Source organism: Rhipicephalus sanguineus, chromosome 3 (assembly GCF_013339695.2).
Source record: "Rhipicephalus sanguineus isolate Rsan-2018 chromosome 3, BIME_Rsan_1.4, whole genome shotgun sequence".
Classification (NCBI taxonomy): Eukaryota; Metazoa; Arthropoda; class Arachnida; order Ixodida; family Ixodidae; genus Rhipicephalus; species Rhipicephalus sanguineus.
Genome location: NC_051178.1, coordinates 233,402,333 through 233,427,938, shown reverse-complemented (window position 1 = coordinate 233,427,938; position 25,606 = coordinate 233,402,333). Strand labels below are relative to the sequence as shown.

At 45.8% G+C, this 25,606-nt stretch overlaps 1 protein-coding gene across 1 annotated transcript in view; it reads right to left on the bottom strand.

The window, feature by feature from the left end:
- Positions 1-25,606, bottom strand: part of LOC119388397 (complement C3-like) — an 86,809-nt gene that overhangs the window by 47,468 nt on the left and 13,735 nt on the right. The window contains 12 exon segments of the mRNA XM_049414330.1: positions 3,025-3,148; positions 12,153-12,308; positions 15,017-15,211; positions 15,969-16,037; positions 16,152-16,280; positions 17,192-17,205; positions 17,207-17,354; positions 17,857-18,105; positions 18,975-19,080; positions 19,296-19,380; positions 21,898-21,940; positions 22,323-22,454. Of these exon segments, the coding sequence (XP_049270287.1) occupies positions 3,025-3,148; positions 12,153-12,308; positions 15,017-15,211; positions 15,969-16,037; positions 16,152-16,280; positions 17,192-17,205; positions 17,207-17,354; positions 17,857-18,105; positions 18,975-19,080; positions 19,296-19,380; positions 21,898-21,940; positions 22,323-22,454 (1,450 nt within the window).

The following is a 25,606-nucleotide window of genomic DNA, read 5'->3' as shown; positions in this document are numbered from 1 at the left end:
CAGTTTGCTACCTTGAAGTGTTCAAGGATTTTTTTTTTCAATTTTATTCCATTTTTCTTGGCATACACACAAAAAGCTGGCTCGCCAGGTTCTTATGCTGGGGCGAAGTCCCGCGGCGTAACCTGCATCCATCCATTCAAAGCGCCGTGGAACGCGAAGAGGAACGCTATGCGCGTCATGCCTTCCCTCTAGCCTGGCCGTTAATTCTCACAGGGCGAGCGGGGAACGCGGTCGACAGCCAGGCGAGCGTTGGACAGCTATTTTAAATGCGAAGCATTTCTTAGCGAACTTCTGCGACTTTGCTATATATCTAGCCGCCTACGACTTTGTGCTCTCCTGGCCGTTACGTTCATCGGATATATACCAAAATTGGTGTGTCATAACATGGCCTTATTACGAACATAAATGACAGGTCATATCATGAAAATCATGACACGCATGTCATGAACAGCATGATTTACATTCCACGGCCTTTGGGCTCCCTGGCCGTTCCGTTAATCGGATGTGTACCAAAATTGGTGTGTCATAACATGGCCTTATCACGAACATAAATGACAGGTCATATCATGAAAATCATGACACGCATGTCATGAACAGCATTATTTACATTCCACGGCCTTTGGGCTCTTGCGGCCGTTCCGTTAATTTCATATATATCAAAATTGGTACGGCATGACAAGAGTTCATGACGAACATAATGACAGGTCCTAACATGCAAATCATGACGCGCATGTCATGTGCAGCATGATTTACATGACATGGTCTCGGCGCGTTCGAGGCCATTTAAATGAAGGGATACATACGAAAACTGGTATGACGAGACATTTCTGTATGACGAACATAACTGACACGTGGTAACATGACAATCATGATATGCATGTCATGCATGACATGATTTACATGCCACGCTCATGACGCACTCGCGGCCGTTTCGCTAGATTCCTATACACCAAAATTGGTACTGTGTGATGTGACTTTATGAAGAACATGAATAACAGGTGGTAGCATGAAAACCATGACATCCATGACATGTATGTCATGATTTACATGCCACGCTCATGGTGCATTCGCGTCCGTTTCGCTTGCGTGATATACACCAAAATTGGTGTTACGCGACGCGACAGTATGACGAACGTAAGTGAGACGTGGTAGCATGAAAATCATGACACGCAAGTCATGTACGACCTGATTTACATGCCACGCTCATGATGCGCTAGCGGCAGTTTCAGTGGATTGATATACACGAAAATTGGTATTGCGCGATGTGACTGTATGAAGAACATGAATGACAGTTGGTAAGATGAAAACCATGACATGCATGTCATGTATGCCATGATTTAATTGCCACGCTCATGATGCATTCGCGGCCGCTTCGCTAGCTCGATGTACACCAAAATTGGTATTGCGCGAAGCGACTGTATGACGAAAGTAAATGAGACATGGTAACATGAAAATCATGACATGCATGACATGCACGACATGATTTACATGTCATGCTCATGACGCACTCGTGCCGTTTCGCTTGCTTGACATACACCAAAATTGGTATTGCGCGACGCGACTGCATGACGAACGTAAATGAGAGGTGGTAACATGGAAATCATGACATGCAGGTTATGTATGTCATGATTTACATGCCGCACTCATTATGTATTCCCGGCCGTTTCGCTAGCTTGGTATACACCAAAATTGGTATTGCGCGACGCCACTGTATGACGAACGTAAATGAAAGGTGGTAACATGATAATCATGACATGCATGAAATGTACGAGATGATTTACATGCCATGCTCATGGCGCACTCGTGGCCGTTTCGCTAGATTGATATGTACCAAAATTGGTATTGCGCGATGTGACTGTATGAAGAACATGAATAACAGGTGGTAACATGAAAACTATGACATGCATGTCATGTATGTCATGACTTACATGCCACGCTCATGGTGCATTCGCGGCCGTTTCGATAGCTTGATATACACCAAAACTGGTATTGCGCGATGAGACTGTATGATGAACATTAGTGACAGGTGGTAACATGAAAAACCATAATATTCATGTCATGTATGGCATGATTTACTTGCTCTACTCATGGTGCGCTCGCGGCCATTTCGCTCCTTTGATATACACCAAAATTGGTATTGCGCGATGTGACTGTATGACGAACATAAATGAGAGGTCTTAACATGCGAATCATGTTATGCATGTCATGTACGGTATGATTTACATGCCACTGTCATGGTGCGCTTGCGGCCGTTTTGTTAACGTGATATATACCAAAGTTGGTATGGCACAACACGAGTGCGTGATGAACATAAGCGACAGGTCATGCATTTATATACCAGAATATGCATTTCATTGGCATGGTGTGTACACTAGATTGTGCATGCATGCGTGCATGGCAAACATGCGATATATGGTGGACTAGATGCCATGGCATGAATGATTTCATTTGGCTCAAAGACAAACAAGGCGATGTATGCAGCTCTTTGCTGGCTGCTTCGCATTACATCGATTCCCACAGTGCGTGGGATCTGCCGAATTTTTTAGGGCCACTTTGTCGGGCGCGTCTCGAGGGCAGTGTTCAAATTGAAAGAACATTAGGAGCGTCGCGTCTGCATGTGTCTACAATGGAGAGTCAGACGCTCTTAGATATTTCTTGTATATATACTTCATATGTATGTGATTGTAAATTGTGTATATAGCTAACCAAAATTGTAAATTAATCAAACATTGTGTATATATGTATATATAACAACGTGTGTCACATCTTCATATAATGGTAGAGGACTTGTACGGAAGATTCACGGGTTTTCCCGATCTTCTCCGAGCCAGCTCCTCAATCATCATTCACTTCGTGGATATGGCGTGATTTTTTCATCTCGGCAAGCTTATATCTTGCCCTGAACTTCTGCCTCACTTGGATTTCAGCGTCTGAGAAGTTTCACATGCATGCCACATGACCTAAAGCCGCAGCGTCTGCGTAAACTCGTAATCCAAATGAAACAGTGCCGAGATATGTGCTTGCCTGCACCGCCGTATGTTCCGTGGACGGCGAGCACTGCAATACCAGAGTTGGTCAAAGCGTGCACCGCAGCTGTGCCAGCATCCAGGCCGCGACCGAGGTCCTTTGCTTCCATGGACTGGAACACCTGTGTTAAACCAACACAAACACACACACCCTGCTCGGAAGCACTCTCACAAGTCTCAAACCAGTGAACTAGGCAGTCGCTTTCCCACTGCTGTAAAAGCTCTGCTTCGAGAAGGCTGAATCCACGAAGAAAAGTTGTCATAAAATGCTTGTTGATATAAAGCATAACATACAGCCTAAATTCACTTGTATGCGATGGATCGTTCTTACACCGCTGAAGGGAAGCATCGAATGCTGCAGTTCAATTACATGCTGAGTAAGAAGCAGTACAATAGCGTCAAGTATATATTTCTACAATCCACTACCGTGGACAGCTACGACGATGATTTTAAGAAACGCGGATAGGTCATTAGGAATTGTTTATTCGTCGGATTGTGCGACTAATAGAAATTTTCATCGATTCTAACAGCGTTCGGTCTTCGAGTTAAGTAGCGGCTGTGTGTATATACTAAATTTTCTCTAATAGCTTACGCATATTTAAAAGTGTCAAAAGTGACAAAGCTGGTGGAAAAAGAAGTTTCATTGCCACGGGCGTGGTACAGGCGTAGAGCATTATAACCCACGTAGCCTAGCAGGCTACGTCGCAAGCAGAGCAGCAGATCTGACCGTTTGTCCAACGATCATTCACACTGTCTTACGAGCTATGTGCAACGAACTATTCTCTCAGATGTTTCTGATGCTCAACCTGTGCTTTTAATGCTAAAGTCATGAATACTAGGTTGTGAGTATCATTTGGTATAGCAAAAAAAAAGGGCTGTTCAATTTTCGAACAGTACAATACTCGATATTAATAATATCTGGGGTTTAACGTCTCAAAACCACGATGTGATTATGAGCGACGCCGTAGTGGAGGGCCCCGGAAATTTCGACCCCCTGGGGTTCTTTAACATGCGCCTAAATCTAAGTACACGGGCCTCAAACATTTTCGCCTCCATCGAAAATGCAGCCGCCGCGGCCGGGATTCGATCCCGCAACCTTCGGGTCAGCAGTCGAGTGCCATAACCACTAGACCACCGTGGCGGGGCGATTCGATATTAGATTAGTATTCAACCCGGAGTAAAAAACAAAAAAAATCTGGCCGCCATACCGCCCTGCGAACGTGAAAAGATTACTTGATCTGTTTGTGTAATTTTTACGGAAACTCTGATGTGTGTTTAAATAAATATATTGCGAAATTTATCATCATCATCATCATCATCATCATCATCATCATCATCATCATCAGCCTGTCTACGCCCACTGCAGGGCAAAGGCCTCTCCCATGTTCCGCCAATCAACCCGGTCCTGTGCTTTCTGCTGCCACGTTATATCTACAAACTTCTTAATCTCGTCTCCCCACCTAATTTTCTGTCTCCCCCTCACGCGTTTGCCATCTCTTGGAATCCAGTCAGTTACCCTTAATAACCACCGGTTATCCTGCCGACGTGCTACGTGCCCGGCCCATATCCATTTCTTCTTCTTGATTTCAACTATGATATCCTTAACCCCCGTTAGTTCCCTGACCCACTCTGCTCTCTTCATGTCTCTTAAGGTTACACCTATAATTTTCCTTTCCATCGCTCGCTGCGTCGCACTCAATTTAAGTTGAACCCTCTTTGTAAGTCTCCAGGTTTCTGCTCCGTAGGTAAGTACCGGTAAGATGCAGCTGTTATATACCTTCCTCTTGAGGGACAGTGGTAGACTACCATTCATGATTTGATAATGCTTGCCGAATGAGCCCCATCCCATCCTTATTCTTCCAGTTATTTCATACGTTCTGGTATTATGGTATTAAGTATTGCATGCATGTGTATTTGCTAAAATATGTGAACTGGACAATTATCTACCATGTCTGTATATAGGAGTTACGAAACAAATCATTCTGTCACTGCTGCTGAAAGCGTGGCCAGAGCATAGTCAGGCTGTATGAAAGCAGCTTTTTTCTTTGGTCTCCTACTTTTCGTTGTAACATACTGTATTGTTTAAGGCAAAAATAAAAGATTGATTGATGATGTCCAGCGAAGCTGTATCAAACACCACACATGTTGGTTTGGGGGGAGGGGGGTTATGTTTTACTATTGCTTTAGAACAGGGGTATCAAACACGCGGCCCGCACATGACTGTCTTCGTCACATTTTTCCCCTTAATGAATGTTTTCATGAGCCTTCAACCCGCAACGGACAGCTGTCCGCACCAGGAAGGAACTTAGAGAGAAACGACAACGGTCGGCTTCCTCCTGGAAAGTTTTTTGGTTCTAGTTGATTTCGTAGTGACCCAAGACTTCCATCTCCAAAATAGTGTATTTCCCCTCACTCCCGCTTCGGGGAAAGAGAAGACAGAAGGCTGTGAGTAGAGGAGAACGGTCGGTATCAAAGTGTTTCTCAAACCATGACGCCAAGTCGCCTTCAGAAATGTCCCATTATGAGATATGGGAAAAGCCTTTTTTTTCAAATGGCAGCGTTAGCTGACATTTTGTTCAAGTTGCGCCTTATTATTCGAAGCCTTCGTGTGAAGTGCAAAGCAGCTACAACCTAATCTTAACCGGGAACGCGTGGGAGGGTGTTCCCATTGTTCACAGGCGCCTTATCATCCATCAGGCGGTTTTCTTCATTGTTTTGCGGTTTTATTTATTGAAACGAATATTGAGCTCTATGCTGTATGCCTGGTTGCAAAAAAAAAAAAAATCACAGCATATCCACGGAGTGAATGATGATGAGTGGGCGAAGCTGCGGAGGTTCATCGGTAAACCGTGAATCTTCCGTGAATTCTGCCCAGTACATCATCAGCGACGTGAGATCGGGCGCGTTTATACTAAAGGTTCGATGAGTTATGACGACTTGCAGCTCACTTTAATTTTACATGTACGCTGTAAATTTTCATTGTTTAGAAAACCATTGCTTTAGAAAACATCTGGCGTCTTTCGTTAAGCAGCTGGCGTCTTTTCGTTTTGCTTTAGTTGCATTGTTAAAGGGCCCCTAAACCACCCAGAGGTCGAAAATTAGTTGCGGCGTTGCAGTTGTGCACGATACAGCGAACGCTAGCGGAGTTACACGCGATTGCTCATATCGCACTTTCCCTCGCTACGCTGCGTTCGTCGGCTCGTCTGTCCAACTCTCCGAATGCCCTTCCTCAGCGTCCAAGGTGAAAAAGCAATGAGCGCGCGCATCTGCTAGCACAGGGGCACACGAGCGTCTGTGGTGAGCAGTGAAATTTGCCCCATTCCTGTGGCACATACGAGCTATAAGAGCTTTGTGCTTACGTCACGAAAATTGCAGAGCAAGGAGAGGTGGACAGCTTCCTGTAAAATCTCAATTCATACACTCCACCCCGATTTGTTCGCAGTTCGTTGACTACCACGGTATTGTCATGCGGTTTTGACGGTGAAGAATGCAACAGCTGAACCTGTATATATAAAATACTTTACTGGACTTACTCATGTCCAGAACGAACGAACAACACTCAACGACAATGTGCCAACAAGAGCACAGTACAGAATAATCAGAAAATCCTAAACCAAGCTATCAGTAGCTCAAAGCAGCACTACTTTAATCACACGCTGCCTAGTTTTATTTCTGGTTCACCACAAAAGTTCTAGCAATTTCTTTCGAAAAGTAAGAAGTCGATCGACCGCATTGTACAGGATGACGTTGTCATCGTTGATAAGCAAGACATTGCTGAAAAGTTCAATGCCTATTTTTACGGTGTCTTTTCCAACCCTACTGAACCCTTACACCAGAATCATGTCACTTGTGCCGAAACAAATCTTGTATCATTATCCGGTGTTATATCAATGTTACTAAACCTTAAGGCAAAAGCATCGCCTGGCCCTGACGGTATACCCAATCTTTTCCTTCGCCGATATGCTGAGATGCTCGCTCCATATCTAGTAGTCATTTTTAACAAATCATTGACGACAGCTATCATTCCTGAGGACTGGAGGACGGCAAGAATTGTGCCAGTGCTAAAAAAGGGCGACTCCGCATTGCTAACAAATTATAGACCGATATCTTTAACCGCATCTTGCTGCAAGCTACTTGAACATATTATCGCTACTTATATTACAAAATTTCTTAATGATAACAGTGTACTGTCTCCATTTCAGCATGGTTTTAGGAAAGGCCTTTCCACAGTAACTCAACTAACCACAGTCATTCATAATTTTGCCTCTATTCTAGATAAATCAGGCCAGGTAGACGTAATATTTTTAGATTTTAGAAAGGCTTTCGATCTCGTTTGCCACACAAAACTAATTTTAAAGTTAAAAACCATAGGGCTACCGGAGTTCATCGTTGCTTGGGTTTCCGCATACCTTACAAACCGCACACAGTTTGTAAGTATTGACAATCATTTTTCACGACATTTGCCTGTTAACTCAGGAGTCCCACAAGGAAGCGTACTAGGCCCGCTTTTATTTCTTATATACATCAACGACATCGTCCAGGTCATTAATGAACCAGTTCAAATTAGACTTTTCGCAGATGATTGCTTGCTTTTTAATGAAATTAAATGTCCGGATGATCAAGCCTTGCTGAATACTAACCTGCAAAACATACATATGTGGTGTCAAGAGTGGGAAATGCAACTTAACGCTGACAAAACGGTTTTCATGAATATGAGTAGAAAGAAAAACATTTTACCTTTTCCGTATAGTCTCACTTCAGAACAGCTAACGAAAGTCCCTCTCTACAAATACCTCGGCGTCACAATAACTAGTACACTCAGTTGGAACACCCATATTTCGAACATTTGCACATCCGCCTTCCGTAAGCTATGCTTTTTGCGACATAAGTTAAAACACACACCACCTGATGTCAAACTACTCGCATATTCATCCATTATAAGGCCCAAGCTGGAATACGCATCCATTGTCTGGGACCCTCATACGAAAAAGAATATCGATGCATTGGAGATGATCCAACGAAAATCAGTTAGATTTATTTATTCTAAATACCGCCAATCAGACTCTCCGACTCAACTAATGAATCTTTACGGCATAAAATCATTGCAATTACGAAGAAAAATTGACAGAATAAAATTTCTGTTTCATTTGAAGAATCGTCAATTGCTACTTCCTCCTGAGCCCTACGTGAGATCATTGGCGTCACGAACTACAAGGCATCGACATGAAGAATCACTAACCCCATACAGCACCAAAACTAACCTATTCAAGTTCTCATTTTTCCCGCGCACAATTAACGACTGGAACTCGCTGCCAATATCATCAGTGCAAAGTATAAAAATAATTGAAAGTCTTCAGGATTGATGTTAGGTTATTTTAATTATGTTCCTTTAGTGTGTGAATATTGCTTTTTTTTTTTCCTTTTCCTCACACTTTTTGAGATGTTCAAGGTGTTATTACTTGCGTGCTTTGCTGTACAAATTAGACACTGTCTTTCGTTTTGTTTTGTTTTTCCTTTCAATGCCCTTTGTATAAATGTGTTTATGTATTGCCTTTACGAGTACACTTTTGCCCCTCCTGCTAGGGCCCAAGACGGGCCTGCAGTATCTTGTAAATAAATAAATAAAATAAATAAATAAATAAATGTGGCTGGCTCTCCCGTAATCGAGAGTAGATGTAAGCATGAAATATCCACCGGCAAAGCAGATTGGTTAGAGATGATACTATAGTCACAATCTCGTGCATGTTCTCAAGGGCACACCCCACCAAACTACACCACACTACACTTTACACTGGTGCACATTGACGCCATTGTGAGCACTCTACACCAGTGGCGTAGCCGGGGGGGGGGGGGACACCGGGCCTGTGTCCCCCTCCCCCGAATTTTTTTCCCCCATGGGATACAGAGCACAAAATAACACTCGACCCCACTTATCTGCCCGGACCCAATTTCGGATCAAGGAGGTGCCCCCCCCCCCTCCCCCAGAAAAAAATTTCTGCCTACGCCACTGCTCTACACTGGTGCATAATGATGCCTTTGTTTCATGTCACTTGTGAGATACATCTTGGGCTTCGCCCAGCGTATGCTGCCACGACGCGACAGCAGGCTGGTGCGCCCAACGTTTATAGAACCAGGTAAGTTACAAAACTCCCCGCGTCAGCCAACCCGTCGCGCGGCGCCGGGGCAGCTTCCGGTTTGGTGGCGCTGGCGGCGCAACAAGCTTCCGCTAGCAGACGAAAACACGTAGTCTGCGTGGCAAGACGCCGCGGCAGCCGTTCAGAAAGGGCTCCGTTGTTTACTCACCGACTGTAATTATCGAGATTTTCCGTTGCGCTGCCGCTGCAACGTAAAACTGAGTAATATTTAGCAGCGGAAAGGTAAAGTCAGTTAAGCTATGGCTTTCTAGACTGCCCACGATAACTGATGCTTGATAGCGTAACATATGAATCGGTCTATTACCCTATAAGGAATGAACTATATGCCGCATTCCCGTAGCGTAAATTCTTTAGCTATAGTGGATGCTTGGGCGTGTTGGTACTTCTGTCTTTTCGTTTTGGACTGTGCAAGTATTGCGCGCTGTTAACGAATAAATCTTTGTTGCAAGTCAGCGCGGTTGTTTGTGTAATCCTTTTTTCTGGTGCTCCGTCTTTTTTTTTTTTGCGCTGTTTTCTTTCCGATAATTCTTCACTTTAACATTTTTGAAGTCAGGAGTTTTCACTATGTATCGCGGCTGTCGTTACTTGCAGTTATTGAGCGGTAAAATCGCCGTGTGTGTACTGCACGCCACAATTTCAGTCCTGCTACATAAAGAAAAATTGTATTTATTTTACGCACGCAATGCAGAGAAACAATTTTTCAGATATTGCATGTATGGTGTGATGCACACAAACGGCACAACTTATTTGCAGTCTCAGGCATTAAACCTTATTAAAACAGCTCTAATTAATTGTAAAAAATTATTTACCGCACAATTTTCAGGATCACTCAAATCAAGGCAAGTTCGAGAATATCTTTGGGGCGCATCCTTCGACGAGGCTCTTTTCCGCTGGCGATTGCAGCCTTAATTCTTACCATTGACCATGTCAGCGAAAGTCTTCAGGATACTTTCCTCATGAAAGTGCATATCACATACACGTGATATGTCGGACACTTTCTTGTCCTCACGATCGAGAAATGGCGCGATTCCACGCCGCTCGCTGGTCAGGGTCACGCGGGGCACAAACAGGTTACGAACTTTCTTGAATTTCGTGGGACTGTCGCGACTTTTCCTACAGCGTCCCGAGCCGTCCCTGTCGGGACAGCTATATGTCCAGGATTTATTCCGGACCGTCCAGTTAGAAATTTTTGTGATGCAGAGCACACCCGACACCGCGCGTCACGCTCCAGAACACGAAGATCTCACGAATACCACGCACGAAGCAATGTTGCGGTGGTACAGCGGTGGCTGCGAAGGGCTCTGGTTACTTTGACTGTACTTCTGTGCGCAGCGCGACAACTTTTACGGGTACATTCTCCAGCAGGAGGAAGTGTTGCGAGCAGCACGTAGCCAGCTGAAGAGGCCGAAACAATGAAGAAACAATCCCCCCCACCTCCCTTCCCGACTCCCTTCATTGAAGAACCCTACGCCCAAAAGGAATGTCGTGGTGTCTCGGATTTCCTGTAACCTAGCAAAGCGTTTTTTGGGCTAGTTGGTTCATGACTTCTGTGGGAAAATTGTAGCGCAGTACAACACAAGGACCGACAAAGAATACGTCCCGTGTTCTTTGTCGGTCCTTGTGTTGTTTTGCGCTACAATTTTCCCACAGAATTCCTGTAACCGCTCGTACAGCCGGGAACACATGTCGGCATGGTGAAGACACGCAGCACATCCGAAGCACAATAGAAAGCGCAAAACTGCTCACGCAGAATTAAGCAGCCTCCACGGCATATGCTCCACGGATACTGACGCGCCGCAACGCCGGCTGAAGAGAGTGGAGCGAGTGAATCCTGATGCGACAGCAGCGCCACATCTGTCGCTGATGGCGGCGGCGCCGCGCAACATCGCTTAGTTTTGCAACTGACCTGGTTCTATAAACGTTTGGTGCGCCGCTCTCACCGTGGCGCCATCTCTCGAAGAAGCGCAAAACAAAAGCGCTGTAGGTGTTATTGAGGAACACTCAACTTCACCAAAGTTTGTGACTGACCCTTTCGCGTACATATGTGCGTATGTGACTGCACGTACCGCTTGTGTGTATATGTGATTCATTGTCTATGCCATAGTCATCACCCGACACCCGGAGTAGCAAGCCAGACGACAAACCAGGCTAACCTATCCGGGATTTGCATTCAAGATTATTATCTCTCTCTCTCGAAGAAGAAGAATACGGCAACACGCACCGCGAAACCCGTTTACTTGCCCACCGTTAGCGTTCTAAAGAGTACACACTGGGCGCTGGTACTTAAAAAAGCAAGTGTATGGTGCCCTATCTGCCTTTGGAACATCGCCATTGTAACATAAAAATAAGGGTTCAGCGTAGAAGTTACAGCTTCAGCAATAGTGTCGGCAAACCCTAAGAAGAACTGTGAAGACATATATTTTCTAACTTGTCTGTACTGCTGCCAGGGTGTGTAAAGCGGTCCTGTGAGAAGGGGGGACTTCCAAAGACCGCTCTTTCTCAAACTTTTCGGCTGATTACCCGGATGTCTCGTTGAAGAAGCCCATATGATCTCGTCTGAATGGCAGGATGGCTCGGTTGATGAGTGCCCGAATAACGGCACTGGCATTTGGCTCAAGGTCGCTTGAAGGCCGCCGACAACGGGAGCTAAAATCATTTCATGCTTAAAACGGTAGCAGTCGATAAGCGAAATCTAATGTGGAAGTGTGACGCGTCACTTGTTTATACATTAGTCAAGGGCATTTCAATATAATCTCTGGTGCACTTGCACGTTAATGTGCTTTACTGTTTGCGTCCCCCAGGCAATCTGAATAGTATAATAGAAAACATTATTTAAGGTTCCGACACATCAACACGCGGCTTGCGCCGGTGCAACCCCATCACAGTGAACAGGAAAGAACAAGCACGCCTGGCAGTATGGTTACACGAAGCGTACTGTTTCACGTGTGCACGAAATGTAATTGGCTCTCACCTTTTCTCGCGTGAGAAGGTCTTTTCGCCTCAGCAAGTACACGGCCTGGTCCACCCCCAGCAAGCCCACGCGTGTCCCGGCGGTTCCCTTCACTACCAGCGTCTCAGTGGTACCAGGCGCCGGCTGTTCGTCGACGTTCCTCCTCGTCAACGTAAACTGCACCAGTGGTTCGAATGCCGTGAGCGGTGCGTAGGTACCGCGCAAAGCCGCAGAAGACCAAACCATGCCGAAAGGGCACGCACCAAAGTTTCGGCGATGTGGTCATAAGTAAACATGGGTAACAAGGAAACAATAAGGTTGTGCAAACTGTAGCCTATCTTGTTCTTATTGCATTTTATTTCTCTCTAGTCATCTTTATGCAATCTTTACTCTGTGAAACTATTATCTTCTCATTGTATGCGAAACCTGTTAAATTTCAGCTTCAGAGAATCTTATCTTCATTTTTTTCCTTTTTTGGAGTTAAGAGTTCTTTTCTTTATGTTATGAAGTTGTTTATGCTGTGCTAAATATTTGGCGCAAATTCTACTGTAAGTCTCTCTATGCTATTTTATTACTTGATGTGATCCTTACAGAAACTCTTACAGTATTATTCAAGTATGTTATAATTATAATCTCTTATGCACATTTGCACCGTGAACGTTGTATGCTGCCAATGTAAGGGTCTTCAGGGACCCAGTCAAGCTGACAAGAGCAGCCTTTATCCCTGAAGACCATCCTGAATTTTCTGGTGATACAAACTTTTATTGCGATAGCAATTATATGGACACTCTCGGCTGGTTTTTGCCGTCGCCGTCGCGGTCATGTCCTCGATGTGTATATGTATGTATATATAAATAAAAGCCACAAAAGAAAAATAAATAAGAAGAAAAAATTTCCGAAGCGCGCCACCGGGATTCAAACCTGAGACCCCTCGCTCCGCAGCGCGCCGCTTTAAGCAACTCGGCCGCGCGCCACCGGCTGTTTAGCATAACAATGGCGAGCTATTTATATACACCATTTAACGCTAATGGCACACAGAGCTCAGAGGTACTTCAGCGTGTGCAGTAACCCGCGAGATTGCCCGAGCTTTAAAGCAACGCCCCTCCATTTTTCTCCAGTTTGAAAGCTGCCCTTGAGACGCGCACTAAAAAGTGGCCCATTTCTGTCCCCACTCACGATGTGGAATGGAGAGTAAACAATGCGTCGAACGCCACCGCGCGGCAGGAGTCGCGGAGGGGTCACTCCACGCACCGCAATTTTCAAGAAAAAAGAAAATCAGAGCGTTGGATTGTAGCGTGCTGCTCAAACACGAAGAAGCAACAACCGTAACAGTTGTTAGTTCGCGCTCGTCCTGTGTATACTTGTGCGTTCTTTTCGAGTGTCCTTCCTTGTGTTTGAGCAGCGCGCTGCAAGTGTCGAGCTGTGACCGTTGTTAGTTCGCGGCCACAGGCAGGCAGGCAAAGAACTTTATTATTATCCGGAGGCGGCGCTCGACCCCCTTTAGGGGGTGACACCGGTGGGCCACTCCCACGACGGGACGGGGAGGTTAAACTCCACGGCCATGTCGCGGGCCCTCTGGATGGCCCTAAGCTGGTCTCCTTTGTCTTGGCTAGTGAGCACATAGTTCCAGTCCGCCTCCGTAGAGGGAGACTCGCTGCTCCCGCACAACGCAGGGCATTGCCACAGCATGTGTTGTAAGGTGCATTTGGGGTGGCCACAGCGCGGGCACCCCGGCTCTATGCCATCCATGTACTTGGAACATTTTAAAGGCGATGCATACGCCTCCGTCTGTAGCAAACGTAGCCACCCCGTGTATGCTCTTTTGTGAGTCCTTTGCGTTCGAGCGGCGCGCTGCAAGTATCGAGCTGCTTGCCGTTCTTCGTGTGACATTCTAATGTGTTGCTACGAATTCATTGCTTCTCCGTTGCGGCAAAACCGACTTGATTGATTGATTGATTGATTGATTGATTGATTGATTGATTGATTGATTGATTGATTGATTGAATCGGTTATGTTCAGTGCCGCTGTCCTCCCACTGTAACTCCAGCGCCCGTATTCGCACGTCTTGACGACAGGTCACTATCGGTGCAGACAATTCAGAAATGCCGACCTAAACGGTCGTCACGATGGCGGTTGATCAGGGTATTACTGAGGTTTTTATGTCGCCATGACCTATTCGAGTGACTTTAATGTAGCATAGAACTACGCGCTGACTGCTTCGCATGAAACTGATTCCCACAAGGCGTGGGATCTGCCGAGTTTTTTAGTTGACCTTGAGTATTAATTGAAAATTTCAGACACCTTGGTACGCTATAATTTTTGGCTCGCGTGTGCTCGGGAGGCTCGACTACCGATCGGCAGCGTTTTCTCACCATGCTGAAGAAGTCTTCAAGGGCCCCTTTACGGTGACCAATTATCTCGGAGAATGCTCTATTAAAGCTCGCGCTTGATATGTCTTAAGGTAGATCCGTAGCACGCCACGATAGAGAGAAGTGAGATGTGAAAGACGAGGAGGTTAAACTGAACATAAATATCCAGTTTGCTACGCACTCTGAGGAAGGCTCGTAAATTCAGGTGACCACCCCATCATGCGTCTCCGTGTCACACTGCATACATGTGCATGGCGTGGGTTGCCTTGTTTCCGTGCTAACGTAGCGTTATTTTCTTCGACGATAATGTATCAAAAAGCTCTGATTTCAACCCTGCTCTGTGCCACTTAACGAAGCGATCCTCTTAACGAGCATCCTTCTGCTCAGTGCGTGTAAGTAACACAAATGCTCTCAATTTCCGCACTATCGTCACCAAACAAACCTTCTGACGCCGAGTGACAGCACATTCACCCGTCGTCATTCACCGACGAGCGTGCCCGCCAGCTGATCACTCACATCAGAGTCCTGGGTGCAAGTTGGCTCGGCGTTGATGTAGACGGCGTCTGTGGCGAGTTGTCCGTTCAGGAAGCCGACCACCACGACCCGGAAGCTCGGCGTCATTTCCGGCGTCACGACGAACGTCACTCGATGGTCGAGCACATTCTCCACGGCGACCTTGCCTGCCTTCAGCACACGGCCTCGAGCCAAGACCTGTCAACGGAAGGACGTCCTGCCTGATTTCATTGACCGACGGGGTTGAATGTTCCTAAACAGCATTGTGGCCATAAGATACGCCTCTTGGTTAACTTTGACCAGCAGATGTTCTTTAACGCGCACATAAAACGATAGTACAGGAACCTTTCCGCGTTTTGCTCGCATCAAAATGCGCTCGCACTGACCGGTCATTGAACCTGAGACTTCGTGCTCAGGCGGGTACATATTGCCTATTTGCTGTTCGCTCCGACCACTTTGTGCGATTCAGACGAACTATAGCTCTAAATGAAGTCTCCAAACATAGTCTATAGCGCGTAAGTTTCACGTAAAAGATGGCGGTTACCTTAAATATAGCATATGCAAACACATACTTGCTCATACTAATCCTATAGACGGTGCACTAAACGGTAAGCGAGCTTGGGCTGAGATAGAGGAAACGAGTCTCACGTTAGCACTCGGATCCCTCAAGACAGTGTCCTCAAGACAACTCATTTGATTCAAAATACAGCTCGTAGAACTTCTCATGAAAGTGTGATAGGTACGTGCACGCATAGTTTGCGACAGCGCCATGCTGTTTCTATAGGGCGAGTGCCTGGATTCGCCAAGATGATGTTTGAGCATGCATGTTTTTTTTGTTTTTGTTTATTTCATGACCTCATGTGGTTCAATTCGTGCTTCAAACACTCTTCGAGCAGCTTGAACGTAGTGATGTAAATCATGCACTAGTTGCTCCCGATAACATGAAATGCATTACCAAGTAGTAGGCGGACGTCAATTGGGCTCCGTTGGGCTTAAACAGTACAGCCTCGAATGATGTGCCAACCTGCAAGGGGAAGGGTTCATTATATATTTCGACGTTAAAATGCATGCGGGCAGGAGCAGCAACTACTTCGATGGCAAGCAATAAGCAAGTGTTGACGGTCACGTAGTGTCTCACCTTAAACAAGGTCTTGGGGTCCTTTCTTTCGATGATCAAGTATTTTTGAGAGTTGTCATTGTATCGGCGCACTAAGAGATCACTGCGGGCTTGCTGCTCACTTGTATACTTCGGATCAGCGGTTTCCACCTGTGAACAACAACATATCACACGGGTCTAAACAGAAAAGATTCACAGAAAGGTTGAGAGTTCAGCAGATAAGTGGTGGTCTTCTATGATTGCAGTTTATGCTCAACAGAAGGGCCTGTATAATAAATAAAGCAGTTATGACTAGAGGAGGCGATATAGGCTCCACCGCAAGAGACAACATCTCATCAAAAGAAAAAGAAAAAAGAAGAAAGAAAAAGGAGCTTGGAGGACGCTTAATCCGGCCCCGTGCGCATCGCCTTCAACCGTGCCGCAAGGAAAGGAACGTTTGTACGCATAACAATGGCCGTTTCAAGCTATCTTAGAATGGCTACTGCAAGTACAGTTGCGAAGTGCTCACTACGAGCCACAATTATTCCTTTTGCAAGTTGGCGAAGTACCCACTACGCTTCCGTAAAGTGCCACGCGTATGTGCGCAGCTGCACAATTTGTAAAGGCAGCTTTAATCCACCCACTAATTGTGCAATTCATAATGTTTTCACGCCTAGCGCGATTCTACGATTCTGCCACGCAATATTACATGCGTTAAGGATACTCATCTCACTACGTGACATTCTTATAGCATTTTTTTACGAAGCCGTTTCAAGCTCTTGCATGGCTCCGTGGTAGAACGCCTGCTTGCTACACAGATAACCTGGGTTCGATTTTCCCTCGCACCAAAGATTTCTTGTTTTTTATTTATTTGCATCTATCTGGAATTTTCGCTCACGGACAACGCCGATTTCTCGCTCACAACCAACGACGCCGACGCCAGAATTTCTGCGAAACGAGCTCGTTAACGCTATCGCGTAAGCATAGGACTCACAGGGTCCCTTAAGCATTTGCCTAAGGCAAATCGAAGGCGAAAGTATAAGGCTTTCGCCGCAATACAACTACCATTCGCGCTCTCCCACCTTGAAATTGAATCCAGCGTCGCCTAATCTTGGAGGCGACGAAGAAAGTCACAACACCGTTCTTATCAGTTGAGGAGGTCTGCGGCTTCATGTCGCAACCATTGCAGGTCAGCCTTGTTGGAACACCCTCTGCTGGCTCACCATTGGCGTAAGTAACATCCGCCTGAAAGCAACGATGATTAGTGAGTGAAACACGAGAGAAAGAATTGATTGAGCACAGGACTTCACAAGTGGTTGCAGAAGTCTAAGAGATAGCCAACATGAGAAGGCAGTCTGAAAACAAGGCATCACCTGATGCAGACGTGCCCAACGATGTCTGACAACCTGACTCTCACTGCTGCGATTAACAATATATGCCCGAGTAAAGGCCGACCCACATGGAGCGATTCTCCGGTGGGAAAGCGGCGGCATGCCGCCCGGGTTAAACAGTTAATGCGTGCATTCTCACATACCAGCCGAATCTATCCTACGCATGCAGATTTCCTGCTCTCGGTATAATCTAATACTCGGCCATCCTCGACATCCATTTTCCTTCATTTTGCACCTGTTACGTTAAGCCAATAAAACACTGTTTATAGAATTCACTTGCTACGCGACGAGCACAAGTCTATAACTTGCACTGCACCTCAACTAAGGTTAGGACAGCAAGAGAAACGGGTTCTTACCATCACGTAAAACTTAAATCCGGGCTTGAAGCTCTTCTCACTCCGTGCCGTAGACACCACGTACGGCGAAGTGGAGAACACGGCTTGCTCACTGCGTGCAGACTCCCGTATTCCCGTAGCTTCCTCGATGACCGTCGCCTCAACCACGAGACGAGCGCGAGCCGCGAAGAGAGCGTCCACCTTCGGCCTGCCGAGCTTGTCGACCACATCGTCCCGTCGGAGCGTATATTCGGCATCGCCTGAATCCAGCTGCGAAGTACGGCATTTGTATGTAGCACGACATAGTCAAAAGATATTATATCTGCCTGTACCTTATAAACGCAACCATGTATTCGTCGACCTATCAGCGTCCGCACTGTTAGCGTCCACGCATGTCAGCCCGGCTAACAGCAGAAATTACAGGGACGTTTCCGACTGATGTTGTACGACGCGCAAGCGAATGGGTGCGGTCGCAACTGCCTGTGGAGGGCAAGAGTGCACTGGACTTTTCTCCCTCTCCCTCTCTGGTGGTAGCTGGACTGACCGACTCCGCATCGGGACTGTGGTGTCGCTTTACAGCCACCGGGGCTTACTCCTCTGTGTGTGACCATCTTTGCCATGTGCGAGACATCGTTTCCGTCAAGGAGGCATGGGTTTCCCGAGCCTAGCGTAGCAACCTTCAACGTTTGCAGCACCTGCCGAGGCTCTCTTCGGAGAGGTCAGGTTCCGTCCTTCCTCAACTGCCGACGGGCACATGTATCCGCCCAGGCCACTTCACTTGCCCAAGCTCAAGTCGGTTGCTGAGCGGCTGATATTCACCCGGATGACGTTTATGCAAATTCCGCGGCTTAGTGTACAACGGCGGCCGATACGACATTCTGGGTCCGGTGGGGAACGTGCACTTGGAAACTGGTACCACGCTCAGTGCACTGCCTCGAAACACTGGAGACGACAAAGGCAACCTAATGCGACATTCTACGGGCAGTGAACAAGGCGATAACACCCACTCGATCGCGCGTCTCCTGCGGTCACGCAATGAAACGCCACCGCAATTTCTGTTTTCTCCTAGATGATTTCCTTCGTCATGGGCTCGTTAGTACCGGTTGTGTGCGTCAATTCTAGAGGTCTGGGGTGCTTACCGCCTTAGGCATGCCGCTGGTCCCAATCTCCTCCACGGCTCCCACCTCATTCTTCACTGAGAAGCGGAAAGTAACGAAGCCACGAACTATCTGTTTGTTCACGAACCTGCGGAAAGAAGTTGCACATTTCCTGAATTCTTCCGGCTCGCAGCTTCCTGGGGCAATTAACGCCAACAAATCGGAAACGCTTCTTAACACGAAGGCGCACAGTATAGCGATGAACAGCACACGTGCAGCCTTTGTTTGCGCTGCCTAAAAAAATTGCTGCAGGAACAGTGAACTTAATTATCTTGCTTAAGGAGGTGAAAAGTTGCTGCTTACTTTGCTCGAGCCTTAACGGTGATGCTGTTGAAATCTGGCAGAATGTAGTCAACTGTTTTCAACACCACTGAAAACCGCGGGAGCACTGCAAGAAAGCGAGAAAAGGATGTAGAAACACTGTGCACATACTATTTTCAGTTTTTTAAAAGGAGGAAATGAAGTGAGTTCATTTCTGATGTGACAGCGACGTACAATTCAGGTTGACTCATCTAACTAGCTACTTGGCACTGAGGTAAACACACGGCGCCTCAGAAAAAAGAGTATTACGAGTGGTGACGTTGTAACGAGGGTAAAAGAACGCTATTAAAGGTCAGCTGCGAGTTCACCTAAAGCATATTTGCTTAAGATTCTCTTCTTGGAGCAGGGTGTCGGAACGAAATGTTTTTCGTTTCGGTTTTAGTTTCGTTCCACCGCAAGAAGTTCCGTTCCGTTTCTGTTCCGAAACGAAAACAAAATGTTCCGTAACGGTTAGTAACGTTTTTTTTATGTAATAATTTGAAGTTAAGGTAATCATAAAAAATATTGGACTTAGTTACTTGCCCTCCTCTTAAGAAATTGGGACAGGGGTAAAACACGTTCTTCCCACGTTCTTCAGAGCTGCGGAAGTAAGTGTACCACGAATGTCTACCAACTAGCACAAACCAGTACCCTTCAACCCTTCAACCCTTCCACCCTTCAACCCTTCAAAGTCAGAGTATTTATTTTCTCAAAAGTCAATTACGATACTTTTTTTAGCGGGCTCAATGCTTTGCGTCAAGGGAGTGAGCACGATCTCACAAGCAGCAGGTCAATGAGTGTACTCTCTGATGTGCGAGACTGCTGTTCTGATAAAAAATCGCCAGGCCGGCGCTGAACGCGCAGCACAGTCACAGCGAAAGCTGGATGAGTGGCCTTTCTAGAGCCCGTTGTAGACTCTCTTGGGGCAACTAATACAAGTACACATGCAAGGTACGCACTACGCCATAAATCATCGTAATCTTTCTTAAGTAGCGAAGCACCCACAATGCCATTTTTCGTCATTATTCGGAGAATCATGGTACCCGCTACAGATCTGTAAGGCATTATGTACACTTTGTGTTGTGACTGATGACGATGAAAAATTATGGCTGAGGCCTTTGTAACGGGTTGGAAGCGTGCAACGACCGACACGTTGCGCAAATCTCATTGTGTGATGCCACGTTGTTATTTTGCTCTTTTTCCACGCTATATATTACATATGTTAACACGATTCCTTGCTCGACATATGACGCCTGTATAGAGTATGTTTGCGAAGGAGTTACAAGCATTATCGTGGCACTGTGGTGGAATACTCGACTGCCAGGCAGAGGGCGCGGGTTAATCCGATCCTAGAAATTTGTTTCTCATTTCATTTTTTCTTATTTTGCGCGAAAGCGGTCACGGACACCGGCGGCGGCGGACAACTATGGCGCCAAAATCGGCTGTTGCGATCTCATAACAGCTTTCGCAGTAACAAACTTCAGCTCCCGACAATGCCCTCTCCACGCTGGCCTGCGTGACAGGTGCGCAAAAGTCCACTTGCGTTAATATAAACATCTCTGGTTGCCACTGTTCTCGTTTTTCGCACAATTTGAACATTGCTTTGGAATTCCTGCCTGAGGTACGCGCGAATGCTGTTAACTGCTCACGCATAACTGCTCACGTTGCATAACCTCAGTTGTTTCGGATTGCCAAGTTTTCTCGTGAACCGAAAAACGATCGAAAAAATTTCGGTTTCACTCCGGAACGAAATAATAGATAACGTTTCGGTTACGTTTTCGTTCCGGTCAAAAACATCGTTTTTTTTTTTCGTTTTTCGCTTTTGGTGTTCGTTCCGCTCCGACACCCTGTCTTGGAGGATGAAAAAATCCGTAAACAGGGGCTGGGTGCTCGAGCATCGAGCACCCAGCCCCTGTTTACGGATTTTTTCATCGCAAGCTTCCATCTTCCACTTCCTGCCGTTTTTTGGATCTCCTCTTGGAAGAGTTGTATGTGGTAACACCAATGGACCGGTTGCTTCACTGATACTTCCACAACCACAATCGTCCGGCATTTGTCCTTACGGATAGCAAGAGCGTAAGTATAGTTCTCTTAGTAACGGTCCTTCTTCACCTTCCTTATATATGGTGATTTTAATTGTGGACCCAATTTCACTCGTCCTAGCTCACATGAAAACACTGCCGCATGAAAACGTCACCGCATGTTGCTACATTTGGGAGTATAAAGAGCTAAATAAAAGGCAGATGTTTCCAAAAAGAAAAAATACAAGCAGCTGCAGGTGATTCTGTGCCTTTCTTCCCAAAAATGTTCTTACGCTAAACTACTATCGGCGAAATTAAGCTTCCAATGGCGAACAACACACACACCAATGAAGATCTACGCGAAGTTTACTTCCTGGTTTTTTCGTGAAGGTGGCAGTGGAGCGGTTCGTATGTCGTGGTGCCACTGCTCTTACTTCAATGCAGCTAGTAAACGCCATCCCACAATGTTGACGCCATAGTCATGGCCGTAGGAGACAGAAGCAGAAAGGCTATCTCAGATCTTTTTTTTCTTTTCGCTTCGTTAAGAATGAATTCTACCGTAGTGCATTCACAGTTCTACTCACCGTATTTGTCCACGGCGAACGTAACTGTTGTGTTTTGCAAAAACTGTTCGCGGAAGGAAAGATGAAGAAAATGTGGATTAGGTTAGTTACAGTGTCACTAAAAACAGGGCAGAAGTTGGGGAGAAGATGAAGGCTTGAAGTGATGAGGAATCACCGAAGAAGGAATCTCGCTGGAGACAATGTTCGATAAGAGGACTTGCCTTCGTCAGGGCAGTAAGTGCAAGAGCAGTTAAGAACAGCAATGCCAGGAGAGCAACTGCTTTTCGCAGTTGCTCCCATGACGAAGACAAGTCCTTTTACCGAAACTCTTGCTCCAGCGACATTCCCTGTTCGATCATTTCTCATCATTTCATACCGCTACCGTAGGTATAGTCAAGAAAATTTCAGGCGTATAAAACAACCAGGTTGACCAAAAAAGATCCCACCTTGTGTCCGTAACGCATGACCAGCTTCCATTCACCGAGTACGGTATGTTTGGGCACTTCGAACTGATGGCTGAGCATGAGTTCTTTGCCAGGAAGAAAGTCTCTCTGTTCCAACACCACGTCTTGAGGATTCTGAAGAAAAAAATCGGACATGTTGATAGATGAGAAACACTGGTTTGGAAATGTTCCTCTCAGCGAAGTTGAGTTACTTAACGAAACCGATATTAACGACTGGTGTACGTAGGCAAAGCAAACACATCTTTCTTGCGCCCAGAGTGTAAGTCAGATTTTTTTTTTTTTTCATTCTTTTCCTCTGTCCTCTGGTGTTTTGCACGGAGGGTGATTCCACGAGAGATCGCACATGCCTGTCCGGTCGATATTCTTCTGTTACCCGGGATTTTTATATGCTATGTGGGCGCACTGAATGTGCACAGAACCGAAACTTATTTTTCTAAGAAACGCTCCCAGCGCGCCGAAAAACTATTTGAAGGTGGCAGCGCGGCCGTCCTGTTTTAGCTCACCGCAATATTTTAGGATTTCACGGCCGAATTTAACGAGTTCTATAAACGTTGTGTCATAAATTTTTCCGCTGCTTTTAGTACGTATTACTGTAAATTACCTCCATGCTTTCTTAATGCCGTCCTCAAAAGGAAAAAAAATATGAAAAATGCCAAACACTGCCCAAATGAAAAAGTTTGTTAAGTTTGGTGCGCATCGGAGCCTTTTCTGTTTCACACAGAAACTTCAAAACAGTGTTAAATATAAAAAAGAGCCTTTGAAACATTTCTGCAGAAGATAGTTTTCCTACGAGCACCCCAAAAAAAGAGAAGAAAGTTAAAGAAGCCAGTTTTTTTTTTCAAAAAAAAAAAAAGCTCATAGTTAAAAGAACTTCGGTCTTAAGTTTGACGGCAATTTTTTACCGAGGAGCACTTATGTCATTGAAAACACGGTTTTAATATCAATGTTCTCATTTGCTTTGTTCACGAGATATAACGGGCCAAAATGACCCTTGCTGTGTGTGCTCACTTCAGTGCAATTGATGGTTGTTATCAGCTTGCATTGTGCATAAAACTACAGTTTTAATTATTATGCTGCAGCAAAACTTTGCTCTTGTGGCTTGTCGTCAGGAAAAATGTATTCTCAGATTTTATTTGTGTCTAGCGTGTCCGGGGGTGGGCTGCTGCCGCCCTCCAAAGGGCTAACGCGTACACAGTTTGCACTTTACAAGCTCGCCTACAAGCATCCGAGGAAAGGTGCGCGCACCTGTTCAAGATATCAATCGCTTCTTCTTCCTGAAGAAAAGCCTGGTCTATCTCATCGCGGTTCTCACTAGATCTACACGGGTTTTCTAGAGGCACGTAAAGCAATGCCACCAGACCTCGCAGGAGTCTCGAAGATCCTCAGCCTATGGCAGTAGCTTCTGGAGGTAGGCAACAGCAAAAACAGCAATGAAAAAACAAAAATTGACGCAACGAAATTGTTTTTCTCAGCAATATTATTTTTGTGAGCGCGTAAATAATCGGTACAAAATGCTCGAACCTTATAATGGGCCGCGCGTATGGCGTGTAGTGAACAGCTAGACCAAGTCGAAACCTTTATACTGAACAGCGCCGCACACATTCTCTCATTTCAGCGCTGCTGTCATGAATGAGCTTCCAGAACTGCTCACGGTTTCACATTTTATGACCAAGGGTGTCTAAACGGTTTGTACTGTGATAGTTAATCTGTGGGCCACATTCGTTGTCCAAATTAAGGATAACGTCCGTCTGGCGCCACCAGTGACCTCTGCTGTTTTCGACGTGGGAAAGCACTTTAGTAAAGTGTCGCCAAAACATCCTAAATTGGCCAGCTTCGGGCACTTCTGACTTAGTCATGCCGCACCGCACGTTTTCTGGCTGCTGAAATGCTGGCGTAAAGTCAAGATGATACAGGAAGACGTTTTCCGCCGAAATATGTGATAGCGGGAAGCGAAATGAACGGCTCGGAAATGACTGAGATAACTTTCTACAAATGTTGTTTAGGCACAGTGTGCGTCGATTGGGCAAGATGGTTAGAGCGTACAATGCACGTAATGGAAGGGAAGCAAGTAGGCAGTGAGAAAGCACCTCCATAACAGCGCGCCTGGTGATTGTCGCATTTGGTTACAGGTAAGCTGGCCTGTAGCTGCATAAATATGCTCTGTTTGGTGTGCAAGGCGAGTTTTGGCAAAGTACTCTAAACCATGTGCTCGCGGTGCCTCGCGTGCTCCTGATTCTGCGTACGCGTTAGCCCTTCAGAAAGCGGCAGTAGCCCCCCCCCCCCCCCCCCCCCCCGTCCCCACCACCCGCACATGCTAGACAAAAATAAAATCTGAGAATACATTTTTCTTGACGATAAGACACAAGAGCAAAGTTTTTCTGGAGCAAAATGATTAAAACCGTAGATTTACGCACAGTGCAAGCTGATAAAACCATCATTCGCACTGAAGTGAGCACACACAGCAAGGGTCATTTTGGCCCGTTGTATCTCGTGAACAAAGCAAATGAGAGCGTATGATATTAAAACCGTGTTTTCACTGGCATCAGCGCTCTTCGATAAAAAATTGTCGTCAAAATTGAGAAAGGAGTTTTTTATATTATTGTTTTGAAAACGAGCTTTTTGGAAAAAGCTTGCTTTTTAACTACTTTTTTCTTCTGTTACGCTGTTCGTAGGAAACGACCTTCCGTAGAAATGTTGCAAAGGCTCTTTTCTATATTTGACAGTGTTTTGAAGATAGGAAAGACGCCAAGGTGCATCAAACTTAGCAAACTTTTTGATTTGGTTCGTGTTTGCCATTTTTTCACAATTTCCTACTTTTTAGGACGGCATAAAAAATGCATGGATGTAATTCACAGCAATACGTATTAAAACCAGCAGGAAAAATCTTCGGCACAACGTTTATAGTTCGCGTTAAATTCGGCCGCGAAATCCGAAAATATTGCAGTGAGCAAAAACAGGACGCCCGCGGCGCCCACTTGAAATTTTTTTTTTTGGTGCGCTGGGAGCGTTTTCTGGAAATAACATTTTCAGTTTCGTGCACTTTGAATGTGCCCACATAACATATAAAACATCCAGACAAAACAAAAATATCGACCGGAGAGGCATGTTCGATCTCTCGTGGAATCACCCCGGATACTCTTGCAACGATAAAGCTTACTTCAATAAGGAAAACATGTATTTCTGGTGCCGAGAAAGAGTCAGGTTTTTGTTTATTCCTATTATTGCGATAGCAATTATACGGACACTCTCGACGGGTTTTTCCCCTG